This window comes from Mandrillus leucophaeus, unplaced genomic scaffold (genome assembly GCF_000951045.1).
Source record: "Mandrillus leucophaeus isolate KB7577 unplaced genomic scaffold, Mleu.le_1.0 Scaffold1233, whole genome shotgun sequence".
Lineage (NCBI taxonomy): Eukaryota > Metazoa > Chordata > Mammalia > Primates > Cercopithecidae > Mandrillus > Mandrillus leucophaeus.
In genome coordinates, this window is record NW_012100688.1 from 99,924 (window position 1) to 124,120 (window position 24,197).

Below are 24,197 nucleotides of genomic sequence, written 5' to 3' on the forward strand. Positions count from 1 at the left end.
CATCCAGGTGAAATAAACAGCCTTGTTGCTCACACAAAGCCTGTTTGGTGGTATCTGCACATGGACACATGAGACACCAGTCTCATACGCCCCAGTCCTTTGCAATGTTTAGGGTTCACACAAGAAGCCACTAAAATGCAAATATGTCATCTGTGACCAGGAACCAAGTTGGCATCTGGCAGACACTGACACATTTATCAGTCTGATGTGCAGACAACCAGGGGCCTCCCAGAGGCCTTCAGGTAAGGCGCAGGAAGTACCAATTCTGAGCTGACACAGTGGGATCTATCTTGGCCAGCGGTCGGGACTCTGGGGACAACCAGCTCCTACACAGCCCATCAGGCTGCAGGCACCAGCCATGACAAAGGCGGTCCACGGAGGCCTCGCGGCGCGTTGCAGGCGATCACACCAGAGTCTCCTCCTCGTTCCCCTCGGCCCTTCCTAAAACCTGCTGGCTCAGGTCCGAACAATCGTAGCTGGACAGGTGGTGCACAACGATGTTAATTTTAATCCTATCTTTTTCATCAGGGTAGCCCAGTTCCCCAGTACTTGTGGGCTGGGGAGTTGGCCAAACTGAGTGAAAACTTGAAATGTCTTTTTGTTCTTTTCCGTTCAGCCAGTTTAAGTTCCATGCAATCTTTAAGCTAGAAGGCTAATAATACAATTCTCTGCTTGCCCTTTTCAAAGGCACTTCAGCTTATAAACTCCATATCAGACATCCAAGCCCAGAAGACGCCACAGGCTTACAGGCACAGTCAGCGGACCCAGCCTGGGCTGGATCTCCCCTTGCAAGGCCCCCAGGTAACACCCGCGCGCTAGCGCCGGGCCCCGGAGATCACGTCCCGTGCGTTGGGAGGCGGAGCCACGGGTTCTGACGTCACGTGGCCGCGCCCCTGCCGCCCAGTTATCTCCCGCGCCGCCCGCCATTTTGACTTCAGTGTCTCGTTTGCGGTCGGCAGCGTTGGGGGAACTGACTTGGTCCGCAGGCGCGAGGCTGGGTACAGGGTCTATTGTCTGTGTTTGACTCCGTACTTTGGTCTGAGGCCTTCGGGAGCTTTCCCGGGGCAGTTAGCAGAAGCCGCAGCGGCCGCCCCCGCCCGTCTCCGCTGCCCCGGCCCGGGGAGGGACCAACCCCTAGTCACACCCCTCAGCGCTCGCCACTCTCTTCTCTGTCGTTGGGTCCGCATCGTATTCCCGGAATCAGACGGTGCCCCATAGATGGCCAGCTTTCCCCCGAGGGTCAACGAGAAAGAGATCGGTGAGGATTGGGACCGTGGGTGGGCGCGTGAGGGCCGGGGAAAGGCAGGGACCCAACGGAGGAGGTTTAGGAGGAAGCGACTCCGAGGTGCGCCAGGGCCAGCCCAAGAGCGAGGAGGAGGAAGCCGCCTCGATAGGAGTTGGTGGGGGGGTGGGAGGGGGCGGGTAAACGCCACCGACGTGGATGCAGCACCTACTGTGCTCCCTCGCAGTTAGTGTGTGGCTGGGGCGGGCACGGACCCCGGTTTCTTCGTCGGAGGTCCGCGCAGGGCTCTTGTCCTGGGAGTTCCTGGCTCAGGACTTGACTGTCGAGTGGACAGGGAAGGGCCACTCAGGGGCTTTAGGTTTACAGTGGGGAAAAGTAAACTTGTGGATTCCGAGCGGTAACGAAAGGAGGGGGTCCTCGTGTGTACCAACCACACTTAGATGAGAAATGAGACGGAAGAGGTCCCAATAGCCTGGCAAAAGTAATACGGTATTTTTAAAAATGTTGTGGCGTTAAGAAACGCAGCGGTTCGGGGGAGGAGACTCTTTCAGAATTATCTTTCAAACACATAAGGGAGGAGCTGGGCGGTTGGGTGGAGTGACCGAAGGAAAGCTTTTGTGCGGAAGAGGAAACTCTGGAAAGGCTTTTCTGGCTTAGTGTGTACCCCTGGCCGGCCGAGTAAAGGGCAATTAGTGTTGAAGGTTGTGCGTCCACACCTACTTAGTGGTTAAATAATGCACGTCGCATTATTTAAATCCTCTTTTAAAGTAAAATAACTGGAACAACGTTTGATGTGTTGGGGGTGCTGTACATTGGCTGACACACTCAGCAAACACTGATCTTACTGTGTTAAGTAATAATTAGCTGTGGCCACTGAGCAGAGAGCATTTACATTTTCTTGAAGTGAATGTGTGCCTTTACTAAGTACAAGGAGGAGTTATTTCTAGAGAAGGAAAGAGGCTGAAGTAGCCAAAACGCCCACTCTTTTCTATGTGGGTGAATTTTTATATCTAGAAACAGCTGTTTTAGAATTCTGGACTTTTGTTGTCTTAGGGATGATTGATTAGGAAGGGACTTTAACCCTGGTTTTAATAACCATTTTTAAAGATACAAACACAGAAAAAAAGGAAAAAAATTGCAGCGGAGTTCACACAGAAAAAAGAAAAAAAAGATGCAAAGAACACAAAATTTGTGTCCAGTTATTATTTTAAGTGTACTTTAAGACTAGAAAGTATGTCGCGAAGTGGGACAAAGAACTCAAAAGTTCTTAATCAGTTCAGTGGGTTTTTCTTTTACTTACTTCACTACACCTTAATGTTATAGACGAGTAATCTGCCTTTTTTTTTAATCTGTATTTTACTTTCATCGTGATAAACCATTTTGAAAACTTTCCGGTCCTGTTTTTTGTTTGTTTGTTTGTTTTTTCTTTTGAGGCGGAGTTTTTGCTCTTGTTGCCCAGGCTGGAGTGCACCATCTTGGCTCACTGCAACCTCCGCCTCCCGGGTTCAAGCGATTCTCCTGCCTCAACCTCCCGAGTAGCTGGGATTACAGGCATCGCCTCCACACCCGGCTAATTTTTGTGTTTTTAGTAGAGATGAGGTTTCTCCATGTTGGTCGGGCTGGTCTCGAACTCCCGACCTCAGGTGATCCGCCCGCCTCTGCCTCCCAAAGTGCTAGGATTACAGACTTGAGCCCCCGCGCCCGGATTTCCGGTTCTGTTTTCTAAGAGATGGATAGCATACCTACATAAAGTAGAACCATCCACTAAGTGTTCCCCCGCCAGCCCCTGGTTTTCTTTTCTTTTCCTTTCTTTTTTCTTTCTTTTTTTTTTTTTTCGTATTTAAGTCTCAGTGTTATTTCCTGGATATGGTATAAAAAGTTACTAGTACAAGGTTAAACATTTCTCCTGTGTAGCTTTTTAAATCTATGATTAAGGATTTACGTTTTTTCTTTTCTTGGGTGTTAATTAAAAGCCAAGCCAAGTTTAATTTCTCGAGGACATACAGAGAGTAGAGGCAAGATTCCATGAATGATCAAATAATTCTGTATAATGCTACTGCCCTCTTTCGCAAGGCACAGCCATAGATTGTCCCTTTCTGGTTATGAAATTTTGGGGAGGAATGTAAAGAAGGAGCTAAATCTGATTTGCTTGGTTCAGCAGTGACTCAGATGATATGTTATTATTTTACAGATATTAATAATGTAGTGTTGTATCTTATGGCTGATTTCCCGTGGCAGGCAGCCTTTCCCTTAACAAGGTCATTAAATCATACATTTCTGTAGCTAACATTAAACAGTTACAGATAATGTAATAAAGGTTTAACTTAAAAATTTTTTTTCAAAGCACTTTATTACAAACTTTGTGCTAGGTTTGTAAAATTGTGCCAGTATTTAAATTGAGTGCTTAAAACGTTTTATTAAAGTGCCAAAGGCAATTTGATATACCTGTTATCCAGCAAAGAAACACAATCAAGACAATTATTAGTAATTTTTAACAGATTAATGCATTTATTTGGCAGGTTTTATAATGGCTCTATTTCTTGAGTTTGTATATATTTGAGAATTATGTTATAAATATGTTATTATTTCATTGTCTCTGCTATCCGAACCAATTTTTTAGTAATTGTTACCGCTCTTTTGCTTTTTTTTTTTTTTTTTCCTTTTGAGACTGAGTCTCGCTCTGTCGTCCAGGCTGGAGTGCAGTAGTGCAATCTCAGCTTACTGCAACCTCCACCTCTCAGGATCAAGCGATTTTCCTGCCTTACCCTCCCGAGTAGCTGGGATTACAGGTTCATGCCACCACACCCGGCTTATTTTTTGTATTTTTAGTACAGACGGGGGAAGGGGGGTTTCACCGTGTTGGCCAAGCTGGTCTGAAACTCCTGACCTCAGGTGATCCACCCTCCTCGGCCTCCCAAAGTGCTGGGATTACAGGCGTGAGCCACTGCCTCCGGCCTACTCTTTTTTTTTTTTTTTTTTTTTTGAGACAGAGTCTTGCTCTGTCACCCAAGCTGGAGTGTGGTGGTGAAATCTTGGCTCTCTGCAACCTCTGCCTCCTGGGCTCAAGCAATTCTGCCACCTCAGCCTGGGACTACAGGTGCATGCCATCACACCTTGTTAATTTTTAAAATTTTTTGTAGAGACGAGGTACTCTATATATCCTAGGCTGGTCTCAAACTCATGGGCTCAAGTGATCCATTCACCTTGGCCTACCAGAGTGTTGGGATTACCAGTATGCCTGTCCTATTACCACTGTACACAAGGCGTTCCATGATTGTGGTCAAGGTAGAAGAAAAATATAGAGTAACCTTAAAATACAATCTAGACCAGGCACGGTGGCTCATGTCTGTAATCCCAGCACTTTTGGAGGCTGAGGCAGGCAGATCACCTGAGGTCAGGAGTTCAAGACCAGCCTGGCCAACATGGTGAAACTCCATCTCTACCAAAATATACAAAAATTAGCTGGGCGTGGTGGTGGGCACCATGATGGTACATACCTATGATCTCAGCTACTCGGGAGGCTGAGGCAGGGAGAATTGCTTGAATCCAGGAGGCGGAGGTTGCAGTGAGCAGAAATCATGCCACTGCACTCCAGCCTGGGCAACAGAGCAAGCCTCTGTCTCAAAAAAAAAAAAAAAAGAAAATCTTGTATGAGAAATTTAGTCTCTCTTATGCTTGCTAAGGGAGAGCTTAATTTTAGTCTCATTTACTAGATGTTCTTGAAATTGAATGCAAGGGCTCTTCCTCATCGTATACAAGTTACATAAATATTCTCTGTAGAGACTTTTAAGTTGAATTTTAAACTTGCTTCCCTTATATGTGAACTTAGCATTTTTTTTCCCTCCTAAAATTTATGAGTTTTAAAAGATAGATGTGGTTAAACAGGAATCCAAGTTAAAAAAAAATATGCCTGATGCAGTGACTCATGCCTTAATCTCCCCATTTTGGGAAACCAAGATGGGAGGATCGCTTGAGGCCAGAAGCTGGAGACCAGCCTGGGCAACATAGCAAGACCCTATCTATAAAAAATTGGTTTTTTGCCGGGTGCGGTGGCTCATACCTGTAATCCGAGCACTTTGGCAGGCTGAGGCAGGTGGATCACGAGATCAGTAGTTCAAGACCAGCCTGACCAACATGATGAAACCCTGTCTCTACTAAAAATACAAAAAATAATAATAACAATTAGGGTGTGGTGGTGCATGCCTGTAATCCCAGCTACTTGGGAGGCTGAGGCAGGAGAATTGCTTGAACCCAGGAGGCGAAGGTTACAGTAAGCCAAGATCAAGCCGCTGTACTCCATCCTGGGTGACAGAGCAAGACTCTGTCTTAAAAAAAAGGAAAAAAGTTTGTTTTTGTTTTTTTAAGTTAGCCAAGTGTGGGGGCATGTGCCCGTAGTCCCTGCTATAGCTACTCAGGAGGTTGAGGCAGGAGGATCATTTAAGCCTACGAGTTTGCCTCTGCACTCCAGCCTTGGCAACAGAGCAAGACCCTGTCTAAAAAAATTAGGCAGGCAGGGGTTGCAAATTCAGAGGCCAGGCATATAAAGAACCCTGGTAAAAGGAACAAATAAGGCTGTGGATTTGGAAAAATATAAGGAAACCTGAGCAGCATGCTGTTTCTGAAATCATTTGTATGTTAAAAGTATCTGCAGGCATTTGAGGGTCACTAAGTTTGTGAATTTTGTATTAAGAAAGTTAGTGGCTCACACTTGTAATCCCAGTACTTTGGGAGGCTGAAGATGGGAAGATCACTTGAGCCCAAGAGTTTGAGACAGCCTGGGCAACAAAGGGAGAACCTACCTCTACAAAAATAAAAACATTAACTGGGTGTGGTGGTGCATGTCTGTGGACCCAGCTGCTTGGGAGGCCGAGGCAGGAGGATCGCCTGAGCCTGGGAGGTCGAGGCTACAGTGCCCCGTTATTGTGCTACTGCACTCCAGCCTGGGTGACAGAGTGAGACCCTGACTCAAGAAAACAGAAAGTTACGTGACTGCCAGTAAAGTTAATGTCATCTTAAGCTGTGCTTATACGGGGTGGGCGGGTGGGTGAGGGACTCTGCAGCTTTGATTAAACCACACCTGAAGTATTGTGGTTAGTTCTGGGTGCCACTTTGATGAGGGCCACTACTAACTAGAATTTATCCAGAAAGGTATGATGAAGTTAGGATGGGAAATGGACTTGAAACCATGTGATCTAAGGTATGATTGGAAGGATAGAGATCTTTTAGCCTGGTAAAAAGATTTCATTCATGGCTATCTTCAATATATAAATGTTATGAGGATAGCAGTAGGCTTATTCTCTTAGGTCAGAATCAGTACTGAGTGGGTAGAGTGGTAGGAGGAAGACTTTGAGTCATTAAAAGCCGTCTCAGTTGCACCAAAATAGTGTAAGCCTAATTATGAATATCATAAAAACCACACCTATTTGTTAAGGTGTCAAGAGTTGGACAGATAACATATTTAAATCACTGTAGAATGGGAACATAAATGTGTGCTTTCATATTCATTCAATAAATATTTACTGAGCACCTGTCATATGCCAGGTGCTATACTAGCTATTGTCGGAGCATACATTCAAACTGAACAAGTACGTTTTGGGGGATGTGTGTGTGTGTGTATGTGTGTGTGTATGTGTATGTGTATGTATGTATGTGTCCATGTCCAGGTTCTCTAACTATAGCAGTGTAAGTGGTTCTTACATGAACAGCAATACATAGACTATATTAAAGGTTAGGTGTTGGAAAGTTTAAACCAGAAATACTTAAAAATATATTATTATACACTGTGCAATTGACCAGACAACTGACCACAAAATAGATAATAGGGAAAATTAAGACCAACCCAAAATAGGCGATACACTAATAAAGAAGCTCCTTTCCCCAAATTGAGGAAATTCTAACTGAGTTTGCATGCATACATTGCAGTATGAGCTTGTTGATCATGCTTGTTAAATATGGAAGTAGTATTCTCCATATACTCTGGTAATATGCCAATTTTTGTTAGGAATACAAAATTTTAGTAATCTGAATTTAAAATTGTCCATTTTTTGTCCTTAAAAAACAAAATACTTCCATTTTTGAGTCAGTGTAAGGCCCATTAGGAAGACTCTTAAGGACCACTATTTGAGAATCACAAATATAATGCATTTTGGTTTTATTTCTTTTTTTTTTTTTTTTTTTTTTAATGACAGAGTCTTCCTTTGTCACCCAGTCTGGAGTGCAGTGATGCAGTCTTGGCTCACTGCAATCTCCACCTCCAAGGTTCAAGCAGTTCTTATGCCTCAGCCTTCCAAGAAGCTGGTATTACACGCATGCTCCAGCATACCACCATGCCCAGCTATAATGCATTTTCTTTTATTTTAGCTTTTTTCTTTTTGAGACGGAGTCTCACTCCACCCAGGCTGGAGTACAGTGGCACTTTCTTGGCTTATTGCAACCTCCGCCTCCTGGGTTCAGGCAATTCTCTTACCTCATCCTGGGATTACAGGTGCCCACCACCACGCCCTGCTGATTTTTGTATTTTTAGTAGAGACAGGGTTTCACCATGTTGACCAGGCTGGTCTCGAACTCCAGACCTCAAGTGATCCACCTGTCTCAGCCTCCCAAAATGTTGGGATTACAGGTGTAAGCAACTACACCCGGCCTATAATGCATTTCTAAAGCACTGGTTGGACTAGACAACCTTTAAGTCTGTTCTAGTTCTGAGGGTTTTGTGATTTTTATGACCTGGGCCTGAAAAGGATACAAATATTTGTTTGGATAGCATATTTTATAGTGCTTTCCTTTGAGTAATGGTGTAATATTGTATTTTATAGTGAGGTATAGTTTTTGAAAGCTAAGAAATTTAATTTGGAAGATACTTTTCTTGCCAACTAAGTTTAATTTCTTGCATTTTAAATGTTAATAATTTGATGAGAACATAATACAATGCAAAAGTTAGGACTTTTATAATTGTTAAGTCTAATTGGTCATCACATTATTATTACTTGACCAGTTTTTTTACTGAAACTTTCTTAAAAACTCTTGTATTGGGAAATTTTAGGGAAATCGCTTTATCAAAACTTGGAGATAGTCATTATCATTAAGGAGTCTTCATATACTGCATACCCCCGGTTAGAGGATGGAATGCAGAACTCATTATACTTTGCATAGAAGAGGGAAGAAACTCAATCCCAAAGTAATATGGAAGCAGTCTCACATGTATTGTTGGTTATATATGATATTAAGTATTTTTATTTTTCCTTTTAGTGAGATCACGTACTATAGGTGAACTTTTAGCTCCTGCAGCTCCTTTTGACAAGAAATGTGGTCGTGAAAATTGGACTGTTGCTTTTGCTCCAGATGGTTCATACTTTGCTTGGTCACAAGGACATCGCACAGTAAAACTTGTTCCGTGGTCCCAGTGCCTTCAGAACTTGTAAGACTTTTTCTTTTCTGTATTTTGTATCTGTTTGTGGAATTTACTATTTTCTCTCAGTGTAGGGTAATAAAAACATTTTGATATTTAAGTTTTACTTTATAGATGGTGTTGTGAGTTTTAGTCATGGGCTGAATATATTTATTGGAAATTTTGTGTAAAGAATTCTTTGGGCCGGGCGCAGTGGCTCAGGCCGGTAATCCCAGCACTTTGGGAGGCCAACGCAGGCAGATCACTTGAGGTCGGGAGTTTGAGACCAGCCTGGCCAATGTGGTGAAACCCCATCTCTACTGAAAATACAAAGACTAGCTGGGCATGGTGTGGCACACCTGTAGTCCCAGCTACTCAGGAGGCTGAGGCAGAAGAATTGCTTGAACCCAGGAGTCGGAGGTTGCAGTGAGTCGAGATAGCACCACTGCATTCTAGCCTGGGTGACAGAGCCAAACTCTGTCTCAAAAGAAAAAAAGAATTGTCTGATCTTATTTATACATTAAGTTTTTCTGTACATTAAAGTTAGATTGTGTCTAACAAATGCATATATATAGTGTTGTGCCAGAGCACGTGACTTCTGTGATGTGAAGCTTTTTGGATTCACTTGGATTTTATAACATGTTGTTGGATAACTCTGATGCATAGTAGTAGAGACAGGGGTTTTACCATTTTGGCTAGGCTGGTCTCGAACTCCTGACTTCAGGTGATCCACCCTCCTCAGCCTCCCAAAGTGCTAGGATTACAGGCGTGAACCACTGAGCCTGGGCTTTTGTTGTTGTTGTTTTTGTTTTTAATGGACTTATGGTCCCTCTGCTCGGGGTAAATTGAGTTTGGATGTTTGTTGAATGTTTTTCTAAAATGTATAATATGCTATATTGGATCTTTCCCTGTTTTTTTTTGTATCTAGTAGACCTTCATGGTTATAGTCACTAATGTTCTCATTATGTATTACTTGAGGTCTAGAACCTATGGGAAACTGATCATGGTTTGAGGATTTTTTTTTCCTCCCTTAAGGCAATTTTCTGATATCAGCTTGACCATATCTTAAGTTACTGGGGTTTTTTTGTTTGGTTGGTTGGTTTTTGCTTATTTATATTTGTGTTTTTAGGTTGAAGGGAGCACCAGTTGATACGGTGGTTTTTAGGAAATTTTGGGAGGCAAATAAGTTATAATATAAATTGCTTTATTGTTGAACTTACTACTCAGTCACTGAGAATTTCTATTAATGACCTGAATTTATTCGGTCCTTCTCTCGTAGTTCAAATATCAACCTTTCCCTTCCTATCTATAGGATTCTATTGTTATTTGGTGTCATTATAATAACATTGAGGTTATTTTAACAAACGGTTGTAATTATTCAATGTCCAGAGGAGTCCAGAGTAAATAATAATACAATTTCCATCTGACTTCCCCCACCCCAGTCTCTTGCATGGCACCAAGAATGTTACCAATTCAAGCAGTTTAAGATTGCCAAGACAAAATAGTGATGGTGGTCAGAAAAATAAGCCTCGTGAACATATTATAGACTGTGGAGATATAGTCTGGAGTCTTGCTTTTGGGTCGTCAGTTCCAGAAAAACAGAGTCGCTGTGTAAATATAGAATGGCATCGCTTCAGATTTGGACAAGATCAGCTACTTCTTGCTACAGGGTTGAACAATGGGCGTATCAAAATATGGGATGTATATACAGGTATGGATTCATAGTTTTTAAAGCAAATGTATTATTTTGTGATGCAGGGCACTACTCATAGGCACTGGAATTAGGATTTGAGGATTTCAGCTTACTGAAAAGCAAGAATTGATGGCATAAGTGTGTCTTTATAATTGACCTGAATATCACCTTCTTCAGCTCATCATTTTAATTTAGGGAAATGATATTGCTTCATCACTCTTTAGAGAGTAGTATAGTAGGAAAGGCTTTTCTAGGGAATGTTTAATTAGTTGTCCTTTATAACCTAGTTACTTAGTTAATGACTCACATGTCAAGGTGTTTTCTTTGTACTTTTTCAATGATTAATAGCTTAGAGGTTTTCAAGGTAAATCAAATTTCAACAATCATTATCTCAACTTGGAAAGGTTTAGTGAAAGTTTAGATAGGTTGAGAAGTTAAATTCTTTGGGCAACTAAAAATCAATGTGTTGCTTATTGCCTAAAACACTTTCTGGCATATAATATTACTCAAAAATGTAAAGGATTTTTAAAGAAGCATTAAAACAACATGTACATTAGAACATAACAAGTGATACTAACATAGGTGATAATGAGTCAAAATCTGGGTTCTTGAAAAAAGTAAGATGAACACATAGATTTTCTTAGAAAATAAAGCTCTTACAGTATTATTTAAATACATTTTTTGCACTGGAATCATGTTAGAAAACCAAAGTTGTTGTGGGATAACACGTATCTTTTGGGGAGCTTAACTTTCCTAGGCCAGGGAAATAACAAGCAAAGAAATAATTTGATTTTATATTTTAAAGTTCATGCCTGTAATTCCAGCACTTTGGGAGGCCAAAACTGGGGGATCACTTGAGCCCAGGAGTTCTAGACCAGCCTGGGCAACATGGTGAGACTCCATCACTACAAAAAAAAAAAAAAAAAGCGAGCCATGGTGACTTGTAACTATAGTTCCAACTATTTCGGAGGCTGAGGTAGGGGAATTGCTTGAACCTAGGAGGTTGAGGCTGTAGTGAGCCAAGATTGTGCCATTGCACTCCAGCCTGAGTGACAGAGTGAGACCCTGTCTCAAGAAAAATAAGAACAAAACAAAAACATATTAATACTGTCTTTTTTCTCCCTTTTCTATCATATTTAGGAAAACTCCTCCTTAACTTGGTAGATCATACTGAAGTGGTCAGAGATTTAACTTTTGCTCCAGATGGAAGCTTGATCCTGGTGTCAGCTTCAAGAGACAAAACTCTCAGAGTGTGGGACCTGAAAGATGATGGTATGTCTTTTTTTCCAAGCTATGAACTAGGATTCGTTTCTTGATATTACTGTTGAGAGGTATTGGGAACATTTGGGGCATTTGACTTTAAAAATGGCATGTGATCAAAGTTCCTTTTCTCTGCCTAACATTTTGGCTCTTTTCCTGAATAGATCAAAGAAAAACATAAACATGACCCAGAGTAGGAGCCAACAGTTATTCGAAGTAAATGATCTGATATTATTCAGAAACTCATAGATCTGTATCAACTATCTGAGGACCAAATATGGATCAGATTTAGGGTTTTATGGAACCAGTCTGTTTATGTCCCCTTAGGGAGGGTTATTAACTTATTGCATTGGCTTAGGGAAAATTTAGGTAGATCTTGAAGTAACTTAGTATCTAATAAAATTTTAATTAAAACATGACCTACATGCCAGAATTTATAATATGTAAATATTAGTAAACATTATAATAAATTGGCTAGGTTAAGAAATACTTTTATAAAAAGTGAAAGATTTACTGTCCAATACAATAGAAAGATATGTTGGTGTCAAGTACTCACCTTTCTCTAAGCCTTACAAAGTTTTGGAGATGCTACCTCATTTGAGATGAGCATCTCTTCCCCTTTCTTAGTCCCTAATGAAAGAGTTTATATGTTTAGCTAAAACCTTAAATTTAAGGTCTGTTGGTGCTCTAACAGCCTCAAGCTAGAGGTTAACAGGCTTGCCTAGGGGTAATAAAGCTTTAATTGAATTAGTAGGAAACAAAACCCTCGGATCTGGAAATGTTCCAGCTGATAAATAGTAACCATTCCTTAATAAAGTACTATGCTAACATTAACAAGTCATGAAGGACCTTTTCTGCATTTTATCTGCTCAGCCGTTGAGGTGCAAAGGGATCCCAACAATTGAAATATTTTAATAATTTTTATTTTCTTTTGCATATCGAATGATGCTTGCTTATCTCAAACTAATTTCAGCAATGTACATGTTTTAAGAACATAGGCTTAGTAAAATATAAGCTCCAAGATAGTGGGGTCCTTGCCTTATCTCCAGCTATATCCTCAGTGCCGGCATAGGGCCTGGCATGCATAGGCACTCAGTAAGTTTTTGTAAAACTAAGAGTTCAGTATACTTAAGCATAGCTGTGTGCTGTGGGCATAATACACAAGGACTTTGGAGTGGGTTGTAGGTTTTCAAAAAGGAAGAATGAAAAGGCATTTTGAAGATGGTCAAGTTTCTTAACTTTTAAAATAAGGGGATTGAACTAAAAATTTGGTCTTCTGTAGATGGGGTGGGGCTAGGGTGTCCCAGACTTTTTCTGTCACTTAGGCTGGAGTTCTGTGGTGCCATCTCAGCTCACTGCAGCCTCTGCCTCCCAGGTTCAAGTAATTCTTGTGCCTCAGCTTCCCAAGTAGCTAGGATTACCGGCATGCGCCACCATGCCTGGCTAATTTTTTTAATTTTTTTTTTAGTAGAGATGAGTTTCACCCTGTTGGCCAGACTAGTCTCGAACTCCTGGCCTCAAGCGATCCACCCACCTCAGCCTCCCAAAGTGTTGGAATTACAGACAAGAGCCATCGCGCCAGGCCCCAGACTTCTTCTTGAAGTGCTAGATGTTAAATATTTGAGGCTTGTGAACCATGCTGTCTGCTGTAGAGCACAACGTAAACACATGGACAGGATTGTGTTCCAGTAAAATTTAAAATAAGCAGCTGGTGTATGTCAGTAACCCTTGTTACAGATAAATTACTTTCAGCTATAAATGTTTGTGATCCTTTGATTTACTGCTGTTTTGAAATACTGCTCATTTGAAGTGGATTCTAGGGTTAATACAGATTGTTTCTTTTGTTCAGGAAACATGATGAAAGTATTGAGGGGGCATCAGAATTGGGTGTACAGCTGTGCATTCTCTCCTGACTCTTCTATGCTGTGTTCAGTCGGAGCCAGTAAAGCAGTATGTGTCAAAGTTCTTGTACATTAACTGTGAATTGGATTATGATAATGTGTGCATAATCATTTTAAATCTAAGTAACCTATGAAGTTTGTGCTCGGTGTCATGAATATTTTAAATGTTTTATTTCATGATGGGGGAGAATTTGCATGAAGGAAATTAAATATAGTTATTGATTGCCAAGTGAGAAGTTGGATTGTTTTTAGAGATAATAGAAAATGAGGGGCATATTAGGGTTTTCTTTTTTGTTTGTTTGTTTGTTTGTTTTGGTAAGTCTAGAAAAGTTTATGTGCTGTAGAAGAGGTCTAGTCTATATGTTAAGACATTCCCTTGCTAATTATTTTTTTCTCTGTTGTTCTATTTTTTTGGTCCAGTTTGCTGTTTTTAAAGTTTTGAGTCCCAGCTGGTCCTGTACATTTAACTGAAAAAAAGTAACTTAAAATAATATAAAAATAGCACTCATGTATGTCCTAGAGTTAAGTTATAGGTGAAATTTGATACTGTTTGTCTTATATAGCATACCTATAGACAGCTTAAGTAAAGTGACTGTTAAGAGGGTTATGTTTATTGATGAACTCTTTTAGTTGTTTACCATTTCTAAGTTAGTGTAGTTAAATTGATCTCAGTAGCTAAAAATATTTATAAAATGGTTGAAGTCCAAATACATGTGATAATTACAATACACTTTGAATTAATGGGGGGTGGGAGACTAGTTGAAATACATTTTATTTACCCAAGGAGTATGTTAAAGTGATAGTTATAAATGTTGGAAGTTTAAAACAAGATACTCAGTTTAGTTCTTTACAAATCATAAGAAGAACAAAATTAGATGTTGACATTGCTATTTTAGGCTGTGTGTTTTCCATATGCTTCTTGCTTTCCCTGTCACAGGTGGTGGCAGCAATATTGGTGTGATTGAGGTTATGCTGGCACCACTCGCACACAGGCGCACAATGGTGTTAGCTGGGCAGAAAGAGTGGCATCTCTGGCTACCGGGCTGGGGGCGACCTTTACCATAGGATGAAGTAACCTTGCATTCGGCTGCAAGGTGTACTGTACGTACACAGGTGCTGGTCGATGTCCACTTTCTGCTTTTCTTTCTTTCTTTTTTCTTTTTTAAAGTAATTTTCCCCACAGTAAAATTCACTGACTCCTGAGTAAATTGATTTTCCAGTTTTATGGATTTGGGAGTCTGACAAGTGAAACCAATTTAATATAAAGTGCTTGGCTTTCAAATGGTTTCTCTGTGCTGTTTTTTGGAATTCTTTAAAATTCCAGAGATACCTTACATCTTTGATTCATTTTAAAATTTGTACTTATTTTCTTTTAGAAATAATGTATTATGTCTGTGCAGAAAAAAAAAAAAAGCAAAAAGGATTGCTTTACTCCAAGAGGAGAGATTGTCTTATTAGGATAAACCTCCAAGCTCACATTTAATATAACAGACTGAAGTAAACATTAGAATCCTATTTAGAGCTATTCTGCACAGTTAACTACTGATCTTTAAAATCTAAAATTGTATGTGAACTTATTCTTAAATAATTGAACCGTTTTATACTTCAAATGACTTATGATTGTGGTCAGTTTGGGAAAAATAAGATGGTTAAATTTTGATTTATTGAAATGTAATTGTATTATTTTCATAAAATAGCATTTTCATTTTGTAATGTGGTTTAACATCCTTGTTGTTTGCCAAAGAAATTTCATTTGGCTGTGAATATTCTATTTGCTTGCAGTATCTGTTTCTCTTCCTAGGCTCAAGTTGGTGACCCAAGCCTATTGTAAACAAGTGATTATCTCAAAGGGAGATGCCAATGGAGTAACAATTTGTTAACCTTACGTTTTCTGTCTGTATATTTTTTTAAAAATCTGGTAGTTTCTGGAAAAAAAGAGAAGGGGGTTTGTAGTACTTAACCCTATTTATTTCCGTATATTTTAGTTAATTAGTTTTTGGAATAAATGGATTTCAGTATAGCTTTGTGGTTAAATTGCATTGCCTTTATTTTATGTTTAGGCTTATTTTTAAATTAACATTTAACAGAAACATTTGAAATAGAATTTGCATGTCTGCCTTAATTAACTTAAAGACTGATTTTAATCTGACTATGACACTGAGCGTATTCTTTAAATTACTCATAATTTATAATGCTTAATATAATCTTAATTAAATTTAGCAGTTTTAGTTTAAGATGTGCCATTTTGTCCTCTGTGTGTCTGAATGAAGCTATAACATTTGCCTTTTTATTGCAGGTTTTCCTTTGGAATATGGATAAATACACCATGATACGGAAACTAGAAGGACATCACCATGATGTGGTAGCTTGTGACTTTTCTCCTGATGGAGCATTACTGGCTACTGCATCTTACGATACTCGAGTATATATCTGGGATCCACATAATGGAGACATTCTAATGGAATTTGGGTGGGTACAACATGAATTATTTTAGTCTATAATTCATCTCTGCTTATCAAGTTATGTGAATAATTTAATTAGAATCACCAACATATGAAACCTAAAATTACAGTCTATTGTAATTTAAAATGTTGGCATTATTTAAGCCCTTGACTAATGGAAAGCGTTAGACATAAATTCTGAAAGTAAATTTGGCTGTCTTGATACAAGTCTTGCTGCTTAACAGTACCCAGCTATCTATAGAAGTACTAATTATGTTTAGAGTTTTTGTTGGAGAAAAACAGTTAAAACCAAAGTTGGACTTAATCTTACTATCCTAAATCATAAAAAAAAAAAAAATATATATATATATATATATATTTTTTTTTTTTTTTTTTTGAGACAGAGTCTTGCTCTGTCGCTGGGCTAGAGTGCAGTGGCGCGATCTCAGCTCACTGCAACCTCCACCTCCTGGGTTCAAGCAGTTCTCCTGCCTCAGCCTCCTGAGTAGCTGGGACTACAGGCGCGTGCCACCACACCTAGCTAATTTTTGTATTTTTAGTAGAGACAGTTTTACCATGTTGGCCAGGATGGTCTCAATCTCTTGAACTCATGATCCACCTGCCTCGGCCTCCCAAAGTGTTGGGATTACAGGCGTGAGCCACTGTCCCCGGCCATAAAATATTAATTCTTTTCAGGTGACTTTTAATTTGGATGTATCATTTCTACTCAATCTTCTCAGTTATATTAACTAAGGCTACTTTAAACACTATTCAAAGACAGATGTACTTTGTACCTGGGTAATTTTGTTTTCTTGAAGTGACTGATATCCACTAAAAACATGTATTTGACCTCAGGCACCTGTTTCCCCCACCTACTCCAATATTTGCTGGAGGAGCAAATGACCGGTGGGTACGATCTGTATCTTTTAGCCATGATGGACTGCATATTGCAAGCCTTGCTGATGATAAGTAAGTATGTGCATTATAGCTTGACTGACTTACCTTTACCTTTTACATTCTGAAGCCTTAAAGCCTTTCTGCAGTTAAGAGTTTTAATATCTCTTCCTCAACACGAGCCCCCTGGGAGATTTTGTTGTGTCTTAAAGAATATCAGCCAGAACAATTATCTGTGTAAACTAAAGATAATGCATGCCTCTCCCTGTGTTTCTTGTTTAACTTGTTTAGGCATAGTGGGTTGATTTTTAGTCAGCTTTTAGCCCAGCTTATAGAGATTTTTTAAAGTAATGTCTTAAAGGTTGAAGCAAAAGGAAATTTCTAAAGTGAAACAAATAATAAAACCAAAAGAATTACAAATAAATAATAATTTGTATCCACCACGATTGAGACTAGAATGTGAAAGAAATATCACATGAATGAGATGTGCTGCTTATTGGTAAGAAGCAGAAACTAGTTGCAATCATCTCATTTTCACATCCTTTTATCATTACAGTGTTCATGCATATAGCATTGAGTAGTTTGGTAACATCAATTCATAAGGCAACTCTTCTTTTTCCAGAATATTAGCAAACATATGGAGAGAGGTTTTTTTTTTGTTTGTTTGTCCGCAACCATTGTTTTCCTGTTTGCTCAGATAGATTCTGCATATTAGTTCTCTGCTGTATTTGTAGACACATTCAGCCTAGGTGAAAAGCTTTTTTTCCTTTCCTGTTTTTTTGTTTGTTTGTTTTTTGGAGACAGGGTCTTGCCTCGTTGCCCAGGCTATAGTGCAGTGGCAAATCACATCTCACCACAACCTTGATTTTCTGGGCTCAGGTGATCCTCCCACCTCAGCCTTCTGAGTAGCTTGCACCACAGGGGTACACTACCACACCTGGCTAATTTTTTAAAAAAATTTTTGTGGAGACACAGGCTCCCGATGTCGCCCAAGCTGGTCTTAAAGTCCTGGGCTCAAGCAGTCCACACACTTCAGCCTCCCAAAGTGTGTGGGATTATGGTTGTGAGCTACCAGGCTGACGTAGCTTTTAAAAATGTCTTGGGAAAAGGGTGAAACAGACTAGAAGTTGATTGTATTGTAAGTGTAGGAAAGTAAGGAGAAAGCTTCCAGGTGTGAACATTCTAGGTTTGAACACTGGGAAGGAGGAGAGGCAACCATGCATTGTAGTCTCTTAAGTGAAAGTTTATCCAGTTTACCAACTGGTATTATAGACCTTAAAATATTTTATAATTGTATAAATCAAGTTACAATAATTGCCTGTTGGTCTGATTTGTGTATTTTGTGACTCATAACTCAATGGTGTTTCTTTCTACATTTTAAAAAAGTTGCTTTTACCTTACATTTTCTACAAGATAACTAAATAATTTATTTTGTTTTCAGAATGGTGAGGTTCTGGAGAATTGATGAGGATTATCCAGTGCAAGTTGCACCTTTGAGCAATGGTCTTTGCTGTGCCTTCTCTACTGATGGCAGTGTTTTAGCTGCTGGGTAAATATATTTTTCTCTTTTTTTTTTTTTTTTTTTTTTTGAGATGAAGTCCCCCAGGCTGGAATACAATGGTGCAATCTCTGCTCACTGTAGCCTCCGCCTCCCAGTTCAAGGAGATTCTCTTGCCTCAGCCTCCCGAGTAGCTGGGACTACAGGTGCACACCACCACTCCTGGCTAATTTGCTTGTTTGTTTGTTTGTTTTTCCAGTAGAGTCGGGGTTTCACCATGTTGGCCTGGCCGGTCTCAAACTCCTGACCCTGACCTCAAGTGATCTTCCCGCCTCAGCTTCCCACAGTGCTGGGATTACAGGCTTGAGCCACCACACCTGGCTTTCTTTAAGGGGCAACTTAAGGTGGCTTTTAGCAGCTAGTAGTTTATTGTTAGTAAAATTCTAATAAGTGTTCTTATATAGTAGTGTTACCTTGTTATAGAATACATCATTGGTTAGTTCTTCCTAGTTGGGTTTTAGTGTGAAGTTTGTGACTCCAGTACTCACATGTATTGGATGATAGTTGTTTGAGCTGTAGCAACATTGAAATACATATACCTGGGTGACTAACCATGTGCTTTGTTTCTGTTTAGGACACATGACGGAAGTGTGTATTTTTGGGCCACTCCACGGCAGGTCTCTAGCCTGCAACATTTATGTCGCATGTCAATCCGAAGAGTGATGCCCACCCAAGAAGTCCAGGAGCTGCCAGTTCCTTCCAAGCTTTTGGAGTTTCTCTCCTATCGTATTTAGAAGATTCTGCCTTCCCTAGTAGTAGGGACTGACAGAATACACTTAACACAAACCTCAAGCTTTACTGACTTCAATTATCTGTTTTTAAAGACATAGAAGATTTATTTAATTTGATATGTTCTTGTACTGCATTTTGACAGTTGAGCTTTTAAAATATTATTTATAGATAATAGAAATATTTCTGAACATATCAAAAATAAACTTTTTAAAAGATTTAACTGTGAAAACATATACATACATGTATATATTTAGATATAAGCTGCTATATGTTGAGTGGACCCTTTTGCTTTTCTGATTTTTAGTTCTGACATGTATATATTGCTTCAGTAGAGCCACAATATGTATCTTTGCTGTAAAGCATAAGGAATTTTTAAATTCTGGGACACTGAGTTAGATGGTAAATATTGTCTTAAGAAAGTTGAATTGGGTGAGGTGTGGCAGCTCATGCTTATAATCCCATCAGTTTGGGAGGCTGAGGCGGGCAGATTACCTGAGGTCAGCAGTTTGAGAGCAGCCAGGCAAACATGACGAAACTCTGTCTCTACTAAAAATACAAAAAAAAAAAAAATTGACCAGGCGTGGTAGTGCGCACCTGTAGTCCCAGCTACTTGGGAGGCTGAGGCAGGAGAATTGCTTGAACCCAGGAGGCAGAGGTTGGAGTGAGCCAAGATCACATACTGCACTCCAGCCTGGGCAACAGAGCGAGACTCCATCTCAAAAAAAAATAGTTGTGTTGCCTCATACAAAATGTATTTGGTTTTGTTGGAGAGTGTCAGACTGACCTGGAAGTGAAACACGGTTTATATACAGGGAAAGGATTTTATTATCCTTAGGAGTGTCATCCAAGACATAGAGCTTGAATGTGACATTATTTAAAAATAACAACAAAGAAGGCAGAGCCAGGATATAACTAGAAAAAGGATGTCTTTTTTTATTACTCCCCCTCTAAACACTGCTGCTGCCTTAATTTTAGAAAGCAGCTTACTAGTTTACCCTTGTGAAGTATTATAAATTGTTGTGAATTTGAAAAGTCCATCTACTGTATTATTGCTAAATATGTTGTTTGTACTAAGGGACAATTATTTTAAGACCATGGATTTAAAAAAAAAAAAAAAAAAAAAAACTATGTTTCTGCAGGGGATGATATTGGTGAGTTGCCAAAGAAGCAATACAGTATATCTGCTTTTGCCTTCTGTTATCTTACCTGCAGATATTAAGAATGTATGCATTATGTAAAATGCTCAATTATATATTTTTGTTGAGTTTTTTTAATTAAAGACTTGTAAAACAGTATATTGCAAATGTTTCTCAAATAGGTTAGGTGGAGTACTTTCTATCTGTCTCCATTGTAAGACTGATGGTACACCATGGGCAAATCAAGCAAAAAGGACAATGAAGAAAGAATGCAGGACTCAGGCGCTGCTCTAGAGTTCATACAGGGCTCCCCGAGTGCAGCAACTCTTATGGTGGTTTTGTTTTTGGGAGAACTGTTGTGATAATGCGTATTTTAAAAGCATAGGGAAGCTCTAGAACACAGGAAAGTGACTACTAAGTAAAAGAAAAATATCTTTTAATGGGGAACTACCAGCCTATAGTAAGCCTATCTGGTTAAAGTAGTTATTATAAAAATCTAGCAGTCTGGGTCCTTTGAGAAGGCATTAAAAAAAACAAAACTCTTATGAGCCATGTGTGATTTTGAAGACTCATTTCCTCTGAGAAATTATTTGGAAGTTCCTATGGTTAGCTCTGTTAAGGAATGTAAAAATTTATAGGCGGTGTAGGTTGTCAATTTGAAGGCCAGTAGAAAATCTGCTCAAGTTACTTCTTGAGGATCATCTATATTTTACAAAAAGAAGCACAAAAAGCATCTAATCTTTATACTTCTTGTGACTTTTTTTCCCCTGTATTTTACTTTGTAATATATCAGCTTTATAATTTTAAAATATACTGGCCGGGCACAGTGGCTCACACCTGTAGTCCCAGCACTTCGGGAGGCCAAGGCAGGTGGGTCAGTTAAGGCCAGGAGTTCATGACCAGCCTGACCAAATAGTGAAACCCCTGTCTCTACTAAAATTATAAAAATTAGCCGGGCATGTGGCAGGTGTGTGTACTCCTAGCTACTTAAGAGGCTGAGGCAAGAGAATTGCTTGAACTGGAGAAATGGAGTTTGCAGTGAGCTGAGATTGTGCAACTGCACTCCAGCCTGGGTGACAGTGAGACTCTCTCTAAATAAATAAATGAGAGACCATTACTTTTCACACCGTTGCATTATTTTTACTTTCCACACCAACATTTTGTATGCTTGTATTTTTTACTTTGAGATAGGATCTCGCTCTGTCACCCAAGCTGGAGTGCAGTAGTACAATCTCAGCTCACTGCATCCTCCGCCTCCCGGGTTCAAGCGATTCTCCTGCCTCAGCCTTCCAAGTAGCTGGGATTACAGGCACTCCCCACCATGCCCAGCTAATTTTTTTTTTTTTTTTTTTTTTTTATTTTTAGTAGAGACGGGGTTTCACTATGTTGGCCAGACTGGTCTCAAACTCCTGACCTCGTGATCTGCCTGCCTTGGCCTCCCAAAATGCTAGAATTGCAGGTGTGAGCCACTGAACCTGGCCCAAAACAGCATTTTTGGAAGCTACATTCTCTGAGATGTTCACCTGTTTGCCACCTCTTCTCGTGAAATCCATAGTGTGCGTGCCAGTGTGAAAGGAAGATTGCACCATATATGTCAAGTAGAAACGTGTGAATTTTCCATTTGTCTGTGGGAAAGAAGGTAATAACAGTAATAATAGACTGAAGGACCAAAGAAAAATAGGGAAGACGTTGATTATGAATCAGATTCTACTTACATGATTTGAAAATGACACTGCCTCTTTCTCCTATTTTGCCACAAGCCTGACATTTGGAGAACTGGCAAGGGATCATTTATGTTCAGATTTGATTTTGTGTTTTAGAATCCCATGGGGTACATGTGAACATAGGAAAATCACACTCAGCAGCCAAGCTATCCTTCGGCAATAATGAAATCACTTTAAAACCTATAACTTGATCTTAGGTTGGCAAATTCTAAACTTAACGATCCTTGAAATTTCCTGCCTGCTGTGACTGTGATGAAGTTGGATTCAACTGGTTTGCGCTGCTCTTGGATCGGCAAGACCAAAAAAGGTTGGGCTGCACTGTAGCGTGCTTATGGGTTGAGGCAGTGGCAGAGGCAGGGGACTTGGCTGTCAGCCAGCCAGCACAGGAGTAAGAAAATAGAAAGCATGAGAAGTTTCATGAGCCAGAAACCATTGAGATAGTGATTACAACCTCCATATTAATCAGATGAAGGTTTGTAGGTGACATAGCATTTTACCCAAGTAATTCTGAACAGACTGTGGCTTATGATACATTTTAACTAGCAAGTGTATAGACTATAAAACAAGTATCTAGAGTTATATATGGATGTACTATCATTTGGTGATAAAAGCATAGAAAAAGCATAAGTTGGAGTATACTGAGGTTTTTTTGTTGTTAAATTCTTTTCCATCAGAAGTAAGAGCTGTTGGCAGCAACTAATAAAATGCAACCTAGTGACATGCTCATCATAACCTTGGCAGATGTTTATGGTAAGACGCTTGGAAGGAATGAACATGAGTAGGCAGTCTCAACCTGCCCTTTGATCCATAAAGCATTCTTTAGCCAACAGCAAAAATCTGGTCTGAGCCAGGTATAAAGTGACCTGTTTTATTACAGGTGGGTGGAGTAGTTTTGTGTGGTTGTTTTTTGACATTTTGTATGCTTGTATTTTTTACTTTGAGATAGGATCTCGCTCTGTCACCCAAGCTGGAGTGCAGTAGTACAATCTCAGCTCACTGCATCCTCTGCCTCCCCTGGTTAAAGTGGTTCTCGTGCATAAGCCACCTGAGTAGCTGGGATTACAGGCATGAGCTGGGCCAATTTTTGTATTTTTAGTAGAGACAGGGTTTCATCATGTTGGCCAGGCTCGTCTTGAACTCCTGGCCTCAAGTGATCTGCCCATCTTGGCCTCCCAAAGTGCTGGGATTACAGGCGTGAACCGTGGTACCTGGCCTGTCTAGGCTTATCTTAACAGTTGAGGAATCAGAAAATAATTGAATAGGACTGGAATTGGAGAAGGAAAAATGATTTAATTCAATTTTTATCAACTCCACTATTTTCTCTATTAGAGACTACTGTCATTATCGCGGTTTCTGTTTTAGAGATAATGATAAAACTAAGGAATTTTCTCTATAGTTCCACAGAAAAGTTGGTCTTCTGGTCTGAAAGTAGTATTACAGGTTTTAGGAAAACCTATAATACAGTGTTGCCTGTCACTGTCATTATAGTGAGTGAGTGGTTTTAATAAGGATGAAGCATCAATGGCTCTTTCTGAAAAAATTGTTCTCTGAAAGTAAGGTGTGAGCTATAGAAATCATCTAGAACAGGGGTGCCCAATCTTTTGGCTTCCTTGGGCTACATTGGAAGAATTGTGTTGGCCCACACATAAAATACACTAACGATAGCTGACGAGCTTTAAAAAATTACAAGAAAAGTCTTTAAGAAGGTTTATGAATTTGTGTTGGGCCACATTCAAAGCCGTCCTGGACTGCATGTGGCCCGTTGGACAAGCTTGCTCGAGTATAGATCAGTAAGTAAGAGAAGTGAAATGGCTACTCCACTATGTGGTTTTATGCTTCCAAATTGTTGAATAATAATGAAATGTTCTTATAAAAAAATAGATTAAGGATGATGGACATTAGAGAGTTAACGTGAGAAAGATAATGATTAAAATAGAGCCAAGAGACCAGGCGCAGTGGCCCACACCTGTAGTCCCAGCACTTTGGGAGGCTGAGGCGGGTGGATCACCTGAGGTCAGGAGTTCGAGACCAGCCTGGCTAACATGGTGAAACCCCGTTTCTACTAAAAATACAAAAGATTAGCCTGGCATAGTGGCACACATCTGTAATCCCAGCTACTGAGGAGGCTGAGGCAGGAGAATCGCCTGAACCTGGGAGGTGGAGGTTGCAGTGAGCCGAGATTGCACCTTTGCACTCCAGCTTAGGCAACAAGAGTGAAACTCCATCTCAAA

General features: G+C 40.0%; 1 protein-coding gene across 1 annotated transcript; it reads left to right on the plus strand.

The window, feature by feature from the left end:
• The first annotated feature begins 908 nt into the window (after window positions 1–908).
• On the plus strand, window positions 909–22,593 carry WSB1 (WD repeat and SOCS box containing 1). Its single transcript, XM_011971642.1, has 11 exons — window positions 909–1,258; window positions 8,582–8,657; window positions 10,070–10,338; window positions 11,461–11,592; window positions 13,430–13,530; window positions 15,778–15,950; window positions 16,778–16,891; window positions 18,258–18,365; window positions 18,949–19,540; window positions 19,586–21,277; window positions 21,929–22,593. The coding sequence occupies exons 1-9, from the start codon at window positions 1,219–1,221 to the stop codon at window positions 19,106–19,108; spliced, it is 1,173 nt and encodes a 390-aa protein (XP_011827032.1). The 5' UTR covers window positions 909–1,218; the 3' UTR covers window positions 19,109–19,540; window positions 19,586–21,277; window positions 21,929–22,593.
• The last annotated feature ends 1,604 nt before the right edge of the window (window positions 22,594–24,197 follow it).

Excerpts from the sequence above, each read along its gene's own strand:
- WSB1 (XM_011971642.1), top strand. The coding sequence starts at position 1,219 with ATGGCCAGCTTTCCCCCGAGGGTCAACGAGAAAGAGATCG. Across the intron at positions 10,339-11,460 it reads AATATGGGATGTATATACAG|GAAAACTCCTCCTTAACTTG; the intron begins GTATGGATTCAT and ends TATCATATTTAG. Across the intron at positions 13,531-15,777 it reads CAGTCGGAGCCAGTAAAGCA|GTTTTCCTTTGGAATATGGA; the intron begins GTATGTGTCAAA and ends TTTTTATTGCAG.